This window comes from Opisthocomus hoazin, chromosome Z, assembly GCF_030867145.1.
Source record: "Opisthocomus hoazin isolate bOpiHoa1 chromosome Z, bOpiHoa1.hap1, whole genome shotgun sequence".
Taxonomy (NCBI): domain Eukaryota; kingdom Metazoa; phylum Chordata; class Aves; order Opisthocomiformes; family Opisthocomidae; genus Opisthocomus; species Opisthocomus hoazin.
Window position 1 is genome coordinate 63,429,570 of NC_134454.1, and position 12,698 is coordinate 63,442,267.

A 12,698-nucleotide genomic window follows, 5' to 3' on the forward strand; every position below is an offset into this window, starting at 1 on the left:
TAAACAGGTGAAGAATAGTTTGTGATAAAGTGTAAGGTGGTTTGTGTGGGTTCTCTAGTGCGTTTGGAGCGACAGCTGTAGAAAGGCTGGCTGGCTGTAAAACTTATTACTGTATTTATTACTTGTCCTTACTCTATGCAAACTGGAGGCAGCCTTAACAGTGCTATGATGCAGAAAGTGGTAGGACTGTGGGGAGAACATCACAGAGATGTAGAACTTACTGGGAACCAGTACATGTGATCAGGAGCACTTCTTTTCCACGGTTTTCACTCTGAGTTAAGAGCAAAGGTCACTGCTGCTGCAGTAGTCAAGGCACCACATACATATGAATAGGTTCTAAATGGAGCTTCCCCACCGTCCCCTCCTTTTTGTCTCCATTGCTTTAAGCAAAAGGATATGCAGCTGAGGATGGGGCAGCACACTGTAGCAAACCAAGGGGTGTCCACTTGTGAAGCTTGTGACTGTGCTCCAGGCCTAAGAAACACAAAGCGCTCAAACCACCGGTGGATTGAGGAGCAGCTACGCAGGGCAGAGCAAGCTTTGGGGCCCACGGCACGTCCCACCGGCGCTGGGGAGCAGCACCCCTTCCCGAGGGCCTGGCAGGGGCCGGCGCCAGGACCGCACGGCTGGGAAACGGACGGCTTTCAGCCCGTCCCGCCTCTCGGCTTCCCGCGCCCGAGCACCGCCAGCAGGCTCCGGTCTCGCCCGCGGTGCGCAAAGCGGGCCTGTGTGCCAAGGAGCTTTCCCGGCCGAGCGTGGCCTCTCAAGCCACGGGTCGCGCAGGTATTTCAGCCAGCCGCGCAGCTGCGCTCCGGCGGGCCATCACCGGCCCGGGCCGCACAAACAAAGCTTGGCTAACGCGGCCGAGAGCAGCTCCTCCACAACCACCCCCTGTTTCGCACCCGCGCCTCCTCCCCCTCCCACGCCTCAGCCGGGTGCCAGCGCTCCCCGACCCCGGTTTCGCAGCGCGGAGGCCCCCGGCCTGGCCCGGCCGGCAGCCCCCCCTCGGCCGGGGCGGCGCGGCGCGGCAGGAAGGCGCCCCCGCCCCCGCAGAAACCCTCCTGCCGCCTGGCGGCCGCTGCGCCTCGGCTGAGCCCGCATCCCCCTGCGCCGACGGGCGGACGGAGCGGGCGGACGGAGCTCCCCGCGCCCCCTCCCCGGCGCGGCAGCCATGGGGCCGCGGGCTCTGCCCGCGCTGCTCTGCGCCCTGGCCGTCCTCGGCTGCCCGCGCCCGCCGCCCGCCGCCGCGGCCCGCGTCGGTGAGTCGCCGCCCCGGCGGGACGGGAGGGAAGGAGGGAAGGAGGGAAGCGGCGCCCCCGGCCCTGCCGGGGCCGACCGCTCCCGTCCCCGGTGCGGCTCCCTGGGAACCGGGGGCCGGGCGGCGAGCAGCGGGCGGCGAGCTGCGGGCGGCGCCCCGCCGTCTGCCGGGGCAGCGGGGCCGGAGCCGAGCGCCGGGGCAGAGGGAAGTAAACAAAACGCAGGCTGGTGCGCAGCGTCGTGGGACCGCGCGTCGCCGGGTCGGGGGTCTGCGGTGCTGAGGGGGCGGTGGGAGCTGGGGGCCGGGTTGTCCTCGGCGTTGGGAAGGGCTGCTCCAGGTTTGGGAGAAGGGGCTGCTCCAGGTTTGTTCTCGTATCAGCGGCAAGAGAACAGGCTAAAACAGAAAGGTAGTCTGGGCAAAGCAACGTCAGGCAGATGCTTTCCGAGAACTGCTTTTCTGAGTAGAGGAAGCCGTCAGAGACCTGAAATACATAGGTCTGAGAAGGACGCGGTGCCACAGGTAAGGTTATCGGTGGTCTGCAGTTGTCCCGTGGCTAGGGAGGTAGCTGGGCAATAGCAGGTTGTGATGGAAAGAAGTGACCTGGCTGGGAAGAGATTCAGGTGGACTTCCTTAGAAAATTGGCATTGTCTTTCATTAACAACTTGAAGACAGAGTGCTAGGTGAATTTGTAAGTAGCGCAAAGTCTGGAAGATCTGCCAACACAAAATAGTTCAGAATATCTACCTGAAATAGATGACCTTCATGGTTATTCAGTTAGAAGCAGCACTAACAGCAGCATCAGTGCTAGAATTGATGAGCTCAGAGCTTGTCTGACAGTGCAGATGCTGAGATGAGGAAGGTAAGGGAAGACGGGCGTCTTCTGGACATGACGTCCCAGTTACTGGTAGAGGTACAGCAGTACAGGGCGCAGGATTTTGCTATTTAGAGATTAGCAACATTTTTTTTCTGTAAAATTCAGTTTTAACATTTCTTTCGATCACATAGTGATCGTAGTGCTGCTCTACATACAGCGTAATCCTATGAGATGCCTGCTGGGAAGACTCGATTCAAGCTCAACATACAGAGAAATGTTGATTACAGGATCGGCTAAGGGCAAATTTCAGACTGTAGCGTACTTGTGTCTACTAAAATGGAGGCTGAAAGAGGACAGAGCTAGTGTTTGTAATTACGCTGGGATGGAAGTACCAGAGAGAGCAAACAGTTTTGGCTAAACAACTTCTTTGCACAAGTGGGAATGAAGAGATTACAATCATGTTCATCTTGGAAATGTAAGGAAAATGTCCGCATAAAGAAAAGAGGGAAGGGAGCAGGGATGTACAAGACAAACTATACATGTTAATGCTAGAAAAAAGATTGTACTGCTGGGTGCTATTCTTCCAGTTCATGGAAACATTCAAACTTGTTTTCCTGCCTTTTGCAATTATAGTCTTCATTAAAGAGCACCTCAAATTACACTATTTATTTGCTGCTTCCTTAGGAAACAATGATTGAAATAGTTACTGTATTACATCACTAGGAAAAGAAAAAACAAGTTACTTCCTGCGCAGTAGAACTAATAAAGCCTGGCCATCTGAACTTGTCTTCTGCTCTCCTTGTGCCTGCTCCCACTGTAATAATGCCATTTCCTTACCATGCCAGATAACCTTCCCTGTTTGCACCACCGTGTACCTCATTGCCCGTGCACTGCCGTATGCCCAGGTCTGCTCTGCCCTTGCACCTGCAGCTTCTCCCCTGCTTTTCCCTTGGTCCTTCACAGTTACCGCTTACCACCCTGTGCTAGTCCTGCGTGCAGGTGAGAAAGCAACGGCTTGGCAGTCGGTTGGCGCTGGGTGCGTGCTGCAGATCAGCTGAGCAGGAGCTGCCAAGGTGGCTGGCTGAGGTCTGAACCTGCCAAGGCTTGCCTGCGCTGGGACATGGACAGCCAGGTAGAGAGATGTTACCATTGCTTGAAGCCAGCACTGGTGGTGAAAGAGATTGAGAAAGGAAAGCAGAAAGGAGCAGACATCTGGTTGTGAGGAAACAATGCATCAGGAAAATGTGTTCAGATTGTAACTACGTCACTTGTGTAATACAATAGCGAATTCTGTATAAACAAAGGTGTGAGCTAAAGAAGATTTTTTTTAAAGGCCATATGGTGCTTATTTTTACAAAAGCAAATAATTGTCATCTCTTGTACAAGATGGTGTCTTGCCTTGTTTATAAACGTGTCTGGCACGCACTTCACATTCTATCTGCGAGTACCTAACTTACGGGCCAGTGAGTAATTTAGATTCTAGATGCTTATCACTGTGGATTATACAAAAGGGAGATATGAGAAACCAGCTTCTTGTTATAAGCGAGTAGTATGCGTGCAGCTGTCATCAGTAATGCCCAGAAATCAGTATTAATTGTTGTCCAGTAGCAAATCGGCAACATATTTAATTGGCTTGAGTAGGAGCCTGTTCTTTAGTTTTCCACCTCAGAAAGTTATCCCGTGGGACATGAACATTGCCGGTTTGTAACATCCTATCCATGATTATGGGTGTACAGAAATACTCTGAAACTTTCTTCTGGAGCTCCAGGGTGCTTTTTAAGATTGATTGAAGCTGTTACATTTTCTGCTCTCTGCTTGCCCTTTCACAGAACGATATGCGCAGTAGCCCCTTGAATATGAAAGTAGACTTAAAAGGAAATGATAAAATAACTCTGTGTAAAAAAAAAAAAAAAAAACAGTGTCTTTCAGGGTAAGCAGGATATGCATATGCTGATCATGAGACCAACAATATGCAGTACTTGATGAAAAACAGCACAGTATAGATTGTTAAAATCAAACAATCCCAAACTGACTGAGCTTTCTACATCATTTCTCTGTGTCCATGTTGGAGAATCAGTACAAAGGTGGCAAAAGAAAACTTCAGGCAATTTGAGTATCGTACTGATTATATGTACTTTTTGCCTTTCAAAGTCGTTATTGGAAGCAAAGAAAAGACTCTACATGTATTGTGCAGTGTCCTGACTGCACACCATGAGGATAAAACATCAGTGCTTTATCGTGATCTTTCTTTGTTCATAGTTTCTTAGTCCTGTTCTTTTACACCTGTTTACATTTTACAAGTACTTTGGTATAGCTATTAATTCTGTCATATCAACAATGAGAATACTATTAGTCATAAAATAGTAATCCATCAGGTTTCACCTCTTCCAAAAAAAGTTGGATGACAGCCTTGCAACAATAGGATGACTGTTTGAACATTTACAATCATTATACAAGCTTCACCTCTGTTTTCCTAACAGATTATTTGTATTATTAAAAATTACTTAAGCTGTAGTGAAATATGTTTTAGACAAATGGCATCTGTAACTTTAAAACAACTAGAAAGGAACATCTGACAGATTCTGGTATAGCTGTAGCCATGTAAGAGTAGTTTTAAAATCTTTTCTGTAGAGTTTCTGTATTGTTTATCTTGTACTATCTCAGCTTATAGGTAATGCCTGTTTCCCATTATTGACCTTTATGTTTATTGTCAAGGGTCATTAAGATCTTTTGAAATAATATGACATCATTTAATCCTCTTCCTTTCTGTGTATAAATCTCTGATCATCGGCTTTTTCAAATAAACACTGACACAAAAGGAATCCAGAACCTTAGGGCTATAACTTACCTTCTTTTCTGTTTCAGAAAGCATGAAGGGCGCTGTTGTTTTTTCTAATAATGCACAGACCCTGTGTCATACAAATACACAAGCAGCTTTGCACAGGAAAAGAAATGATACATGGCTATCCATCTTTTAAATTAAAATTATATTTAGTTTCATCACGGAAGTTTAAATTCCCACTCTTTATATTATAAAGTGATGAAGAAAGTGCAAGTTTGAGGTCTCATTGCATTTTTCTATAGAGCTGCCTTTCAAGTAGTACCTCATGTAATCTAAGTTCAAGGCGGAGACATGGATGGAGCACAGGACACTGCATGGAGGTGTTGTTAACAGCACCAAGATTGAGTTCAACTCTGAACTTTGCTTATACAAAGAACACATAGTTTTCACCAAGTTAAAGTATTATTCCAGAGAATTTCTACTGAACTAAAATAATTTATGAAATGTTTTTGTCCTGAATTATTGTAATAGGATTCTAATTTTAGAAGAGTTTGATAATGGAGTAATACAGACTCTAAATCCTTTCATCTAAGAAAGTTGTAAATAAATTAGTTCCAAGAATTCAGGATATAATTAAAATTATTAGCAATATTCAAGTAGCTGTAAGACAAAGGTCAGTAGTCGATAAAAGGTTACTGGCCCAATCATCATTTTTTTCCTTTAGCACATTTTCATACTGTTCTAAGTTAGGAGTCACTGACGAGAAATGGGTCAGGTTACCACCAAGGGCTTCCGCATTAAGTGACTTAACCTCAGTCATTAAGGGTTAGTGGCTCTGACTGCTTTGCAGACTAGTCCTCAAAAAGTGAGGCACTGCAGCACTGCTAGTTCAGGTGAGGCAGCACAGTGAAGCCCTTCAAAGTTCAGGGTTACTGCAGTAAGAGAGGTGCTTGTTGGAAGCCCCTCAGCTACCATGTCATGCAGAGGTCAACTTGGCAATATAGACACGGGTTTACCCTCCCTCTCATCAAGTCCATTTATATCTGTGTTCCCCAAAAAAATGCCTTCCTCACATGAAGCCATGTCACCTCTTCATTTGGTTCTCCACACCGTTCTTCAGTGGTGGAGAAACCAAGAAGGACAAGTAGACCTGGGTGGACCGTTCGGTGGATAAGGAATTGGTTGGATGGTCACAGCCAAAGGGTAGTGGTCAATGGCTCAATGTCCGGATGGAGACCAGTGACAAGTGGAGTCCCTCAGGGGTCCGTACTGGGACCAGTGCTGTTCAATATATTTATCAATGACATGGACAGCAACATCGACTGTACCCTCAGCAAGTTTGCAGATGACACCAAGCTGAGTGGTACCGGTTGAGACACCAGAAGGACGGGATGCCATCCAGAGGGACCTGGACAAGCTGGAGAGGTGGGCCTGTGTGAACCTCATGAGGTTCAACAAGGCCAAGTGCAAGGTCCTACACCTGGGTCGGGGTAATCCCCCTATCAATACAGGCTGGGGGATGAAAGGATCGAGAGCAGCTCTGCTGAGAGGGACTTGGGGGGACTGATAGACGAAAGGCTGGACATGAGCCAGCAATGTGCGCTGGCAGCCCAGAGGGCCAACCGTGTCCTGGGCTGCATCAAGAGAAGCGTGGCCAGCAGGTCGAGAGAGGTGATTCTGCCCCTCTACTCTGCTCTGGTGAGACCTCACGTGGAGTACTGCGTTCAGCTCTGGAGCTCCCAGCACAGGGAAGACATGGACCTGCTGGAGCGGGTCCAAAGGAGGGCTACAAAAATGATCACAGGGCTGGAGCACCTCTCCTATGAGGACAGGCTGAGAGAGTTGGGCTTGTTCAGCCTGGAGAAGAGAAGGCTCCGGGGAGACCTGATTGCAGCATTTCAATAGTTAAAGGGAGCCTATAGGAAAGATGGGGACAATCTTTTTAGTGGAGGCAACAGTGACAGGACAAGGGGTAATGGTTTTAAACTAAAGCAGGGTAGGTTTAGGCTGGATACTAGAAAGAAATTCTTTACAATGAGGGTTGTGAAACACTGGAACGGGTTGTCCAGAGAGGTAGTGGAGGCTCCATGCCTGGAAACATTCAAGACCAGTTTGGACAGGGCTCTGAGCAACCTGATCTAGTTAGCAGTGTCCCTGCTCGCTGCGGGGGGGTTGGACTAGATGACCTCTAGGGGTCCCTTCTGACCCAAAACTTTCTATGATTCTATGATTCTATGACCTGTGGGGACTAGGATCATCATTGTCTTCTGTTTCAGAAATTTTCTGTTTTAGAAATATTAGTGGAAGAAATATATATTCACGACATTCAAAGTCTTGAATTCATAAAACTTACATATACTAGAGATGCCAGAGGTACTGTTCAAGATTTATCATCACTCTTACTGACGTCTTTACCATGGAGACAAACCTCTGGCATGAGAAATTACGGGGTTTTTTTTTCACTCAAGTATAGTTACAGTCCTCCCAAAAGAGACAAATGCCAACGGTGTCAGTTGTGACAGATTTCTATTGCAATGATCATGAAGTACTGCAAATCAGCTATTTGATGTCAGCCACAGGCTGAAGTTAGAGGTGTTAAATATAACTTGTGCTGCACCTGAACTGCTGAACTAGGAGCTGACTCCTTGAGCCACCCAACTGCTTGGACTAAACTACTAAAGTAAGGTTAAAGATTAAGGATCTATAGTTTTACCTTTTGTTAGTGTTCTCTTTTAGACAGCAGAATAGAGCCTTGTATAAATTGGTTTAGTGCCCTTCAGTGCAAGCACTGAATCTCACATACTCCTGTGCATGTGTTTTTCAGTAAAAGTACTAAATTGTTCCTACTGCAGTCTATGCAACAAGCTCACAGGCTGAAATTTTCATCTAGCATCTTTTTTCTGGCCTGCAGAGGTTGCAGTCTAGTCACTTTGCATACGAAAACCATTATCTCAGACACTTCCCCACTTTTGTTCCCGCTGTCCCCAGCACGCTGCTGTGCCGCAGCATGATACGTACAGTACAGCAGCTTTAAAAACATCCCCAAATGCCCCTACAACTCCTCTGATCTCCTCCACATTCAAGTCTGAATTTCACTGAAATTCAAGCTGGGCAGGGCCCTTTTCGCACAGCCTGTGCACAAACAGAGGTAACTGGCTGGTTGAAGCTGGAGCTGATCCTCTCTTTGCTCTCGGCCTCCTTCAGAGATGCCTTTATTCTCATCTTCCTAAAAAAAATCATTTGAATTACTGTAGAACAAATAAATAACTGCTTCTAATGAGTAGCATCTCAGACAGGTAAACCATGCCTATGTACTACCAGCTCACGGATTTAAGCTAACACACCTTCATTTTTATTTTAGTTGGGTAGGATTCAGCAAAGGATCAGCTGCACAGATACTGCAGTAGATTAATGATAATTTAAGTAGTAGTAACTCTCTCACTTCTGTCTGCCCATAATATGTTTGAATTATCCCGCGCCTAACTGGATCAAGCCAAAGCTGAAGACAACAGCCTTCCAGAATAAGTCTCCATACAAACAACTTTTCTGAAATAATGTGAAGTAGCTCTTTTGATTGTTTGGGGTTTTTTACATAAATAAGCCCATACCACACATTCAACATGTTGTCATGCTAAATTCCTAACTCACTACAGCTACATGCAAAAAGCAGAGATACCCTGTCCTGACACTTTTCTTCTCAGTCACAGCCACTGAACCGTGCTGCAGAAGACCCTGCTGTAGAGGGAGCACTAGTGGCAGGTTTCAGAAGTGCCCAAAGGGCACACCAGACATATGCTGTCCTCCGTGATGCATGCTGTGGGGTAGATAAGTAGAACTGGGGAAGTGTCTCTGTAATCTGTTGCTGCCTGTCTGATACAAGCAAAAGGTTGATCCACATCCACCTTGAAAACTGCATGCAGAATTCTGCCATCTGTCTTGATGGGGGCCATCAATTTAAGTAAGATGTCTCTGGAACATGCAGAAATATTTCAATAGCTTGATGTTTTAATTGCACTTCCAACTTTTTGTTACTTGGTGATGAGTACTTCTGATGGGAATTTTGTGTACGAACGCTAGTATTTGTCCCAGCACCTCATTTCTTACACACCGTATGAGGGGTCTGGCAAAGACTGTTCAAGAGTGGGAAATTTACTGTTGTGTTAAAGTAGCCCAAAGAGAATACAGATGAGATTGGGTCCTTAAGCACAGATACAGTCCCTACCATTAAAAGCTTCCAAGCTAAGAAATACAAGACAAAGGAGGACATCTTAACCAAACTTGTAACAGGAGCTAAAATAGAAAGGGCTGGACTAACATCTGTGGGCAGTCTGCATTTTGAATCAGGAATTGACCTAATTATTTTGTGTTGATAATATGATCTTAGCTTTCCATTCTGAAAGACGTTTTTGCTTCCCCATAGCATGTAAATATTTGCTTATTGATCCTAATACTTTGTTATCTTTCAGCCTCACCATACAATGGCAGCATAGCACGGGGCAGAAGTTTTGTACTCTCTTCTGTAAGTCACCAGGATGACCCTATACCTATTGAAGATGACACTGAAAATGACTTGGAAGTTGGATCAGGAGCCACCAATCAGACTGGATCGTTCCTACATGAACAACGAGCAGTGTCGGTGCAGACAGCAAGATACCTCACTAGTCCATGGCTGACGCGTTTTGTTCCTTCAGTTTACACCTTAGTGCTTGTGCTGAGTCTCCCTCTGAACATTACTGCAATACTTGTGTTTCTGAAAAATATGAAAATTGAAAAGCCAGCAGTAATATACATGCTGAATTTAGCCCTTGCAGATGTCCTGTTTGTAAGCGTGCTTCCTTTTAAGATTGCATATCACTTTTCTGGAAACGACTGGGTTTTTGGACCTCAAATGTGCCGTTTCATCACTGCTGCCTTCTACTGTAACATGTACTGTTCAATAATGCTTATGACGAGTATAAGTGTTGATCGCTTCTTAGCAGTGGTGTATCCCATGAAGTCTCTTGGGTGGCGTACATTAACACGTGCATCGCTGATTTGTTTCATCATATGGCTTGTAGCAATAACTGGGGTTATACCTTTTCTCATCAGAGAGCAAACGATCGAAATACCCAAGTTAAATATAACTACTTGCCATGATGTGCTAAGAGAATCTGAACTTCGCGGCTATTACCTCCACTTCTTCTCCATCTTCTCTTCTGTGTTTTTTGTAGTGCCATTTATAATTTCTACTGTCTGTTACATGTGTATCATCCGATGTCTTAGTTCTTCCACCATTGTTGCACAGCAAAATAAGAAGACGCGTGCCTTGCTCTTGTGTGTAGCTGTTTTTTCTGTTTTTGTTATTTGCTTTGGACCAACAAATGTCCTCCTATTAATTCATTATATCCATTTTTCTTATGACGACAGCTTAGAGTATCTCTACTTTGCCTATCTACTCTGTGTTTGTATCAGCAGCATTAGCTGTTGCATTGACCCCTTTATTTACTACTATGCTTCTTCTCAGTATCAGAGACAACTTTTCAGTCTCTTCAATTGTAAAAACACTTTTGATCCTAACAGTAGTAACAGCAGTGGCCAGTCAATGTCTACCACTAGTAGAAGGGCTACATGCTCTACTAATGTGAATAACAGTACCTACAGGAAATTACTGGTAATGCATTAAGATAACGTGTCTTACACATGCTTAATTTTTAGACAATTTTGGACAAAAAAAAAAAAAAAGACTATTATAACCAAGAAATGAAAAACCTTAAACCAAGTTGTACAATACATATTTCTATGGATTCAGCATAGTAATGCACAATTCAAATTATAACTCTGTATATGTATATATATAGTATATGTAAATAGGTTTATGTAGAGGGGAAAAGTAATTTCTTAGTAATAGTTGTTAGAGTGTTCTTCAAATAAACTCCTTTTTTCAGACAAATCCTTTGCATTGTTAGTTCACTTTATTGCAGTGGTTTATGAAATCCCATTTTAGGATTTTGAGCTGTATCAGGTTGATTAAATTCTTACTTATGGAAGTTACTCTTACTTACTTACTCACTTCTATCTATCCAGTACTTCCTGAAGAAAAGAGAAAATACCTTTCCAGGCTCTTTTTTTTTGTAATTGTCATTATTTTTGGAATTATCTGTAAACTTCATTTTCTTAATATTATTCTTCATCCTGGACACTGGAGCTGTTTGTTTTACATTTTTATATATTCCACTTCAAAACAGTCTTTATGGTTTTAGGAATGTGAGCAACTGAAAACCAGCTATTGATTGGTGCAGTGTGTCAGGGGAAATAATTCTCAACAGCTAGAACTGGCTTTTCTTTTGATGTTCCTACCATCAGTTTATGCTAGGTGTCTTGGTTAGGAATGTGGTATTTTTCACAACTAGTTTCACAAAAAATTTAAATTTAATTTCACAGTAAATCAATGTTGAATGTCTCTCGAGGAAATATACTGAAAAGGAGCATTCATGCTCTTGTTATGCAGCTGCAAACATGCTTGTGTGCACATGATTAATCATTATGCATATGCTTAGGACTTGGGAATATCCTTTATACCTGCCAAGTGTGGATGTTTTTTATATTTTACATGGTGTCCACATGTACTAAAATGTTGTGGTGTAGAGCCCAATAACTAACTCCACTCTGTGTAGCATTCTTTTACAAGGGACGCTAAAGCCAAATAACCAATTCAGTTTTAGAAATGAGCATGTAGGTAACAGGACTGTACATGAAAATGGAAATCAAATTAAGTAGGAGTTTGGTTAATGTTGAACTAAATAGGAACAAAAGCTGGCCTCCATCCAGCACAAGTGATAAGATACCTAATCCTTCTGCACACAGTATGACAGTAAGAAACTTCTTTCTAACCATGATCTGTTGTCGGTTTGTGTCTGTTCCTTAACAGACTTCAGCATGATTATATATTGCATGACCAGGGTCTCTTTCAAGTATTTGCCGCTTTATGAGTACATGAGCTCACTAAAAATATATGTGTATGTTGTTTGTAAGGCTAAAACCCCACAAATGTTTATGAGACATATTCAGTTACATTCTCATTTTGTTTAATACCATATTAAGGGTGGTGTTGGTTTTCAGCAAAACCCAAATGCATCTTAAAACTATAAACACCTGCTTCTTGCTAGCAGAAGAAATTTCCTCTGTGCTTCCTGTAGTTACAGGCTGGGGAATTTTTTTTTAGATCTATTACTTAGTTGATATTTGTTTCAATGTAATGATATTTTGTCTCAGGATAGTGGTTTGGTTTTAGGTAACCAAAAGAGGCCATCTAGTCTGCTTTGCAAGGGGCAGTATTACATGCTAGGAGGGAAGGAATTGTATATGGAAAACAGCTCGGCAACCAAGTGATTATTTATTTCATTTTGCTCTTTGGTTGGGTGGTTTCAGTTGTAACCTCTGTGTGCACCTCTGTGTGCTCAAGAACATTTGCAAATGAGCAACTTCTTCCTGCTATGTAGGGACTGTTTATCCTCATGGCTAAGAGTATCAACAAAGACCCTGAATAAGAATGCCTAAAAAGAATTTTATGCATGTTTGTAAACCAGTATCCCAGCACTGCATACTGCTGAAGCTGGGTTTGCTGATGATTCTGGCTTGCACGCAAATTACAAAAAAAACAAAAAAAAACAGGAAAGGCAGTTACAGCACAAAGCCCTTAAATAAAAAGGCCTCACAAACCTAAGTAGACTTATTGACTTCTTGGTAACTAGATAAATGCTGAAGTTGCCTTTGGAAAGTATTTTTATGTTGCCTAAGCATGTTTGAAAACACAGCACTTGACAGGCTTGAGGCGTGGGCCCATGCAAACTTCATGAAGTTCAACA

At 44.0% G+C, this 12,698-nt stretch overlaps 1 protein-coding gene across 1 annotated transcript; it reads left to right on the plus strand.

Moving 5' to 3' along the window:
• Positions 1-1,171: 1,171 nt before the first annotated feature.
• On the plus strand, positions 1,172-10,795 carry F2R (coagulation factor II thrombin receptor). Its single transcript, XM_075410764.1, has 2 exons — positions 1,172-1,259; positions 9,321-10,795. Exons 1-2 carry the CDS (start codon positions 1,172-1,174, stop codon positions 10,514-10,516), a joined length of 1,284 nt encoding a protein of 427 aa, XP_075266879.1. The 3' UTR covers positions 10,517-10,795.
• Positions 10,796-12,698: the final 1,903 nt, after the last annotated feature.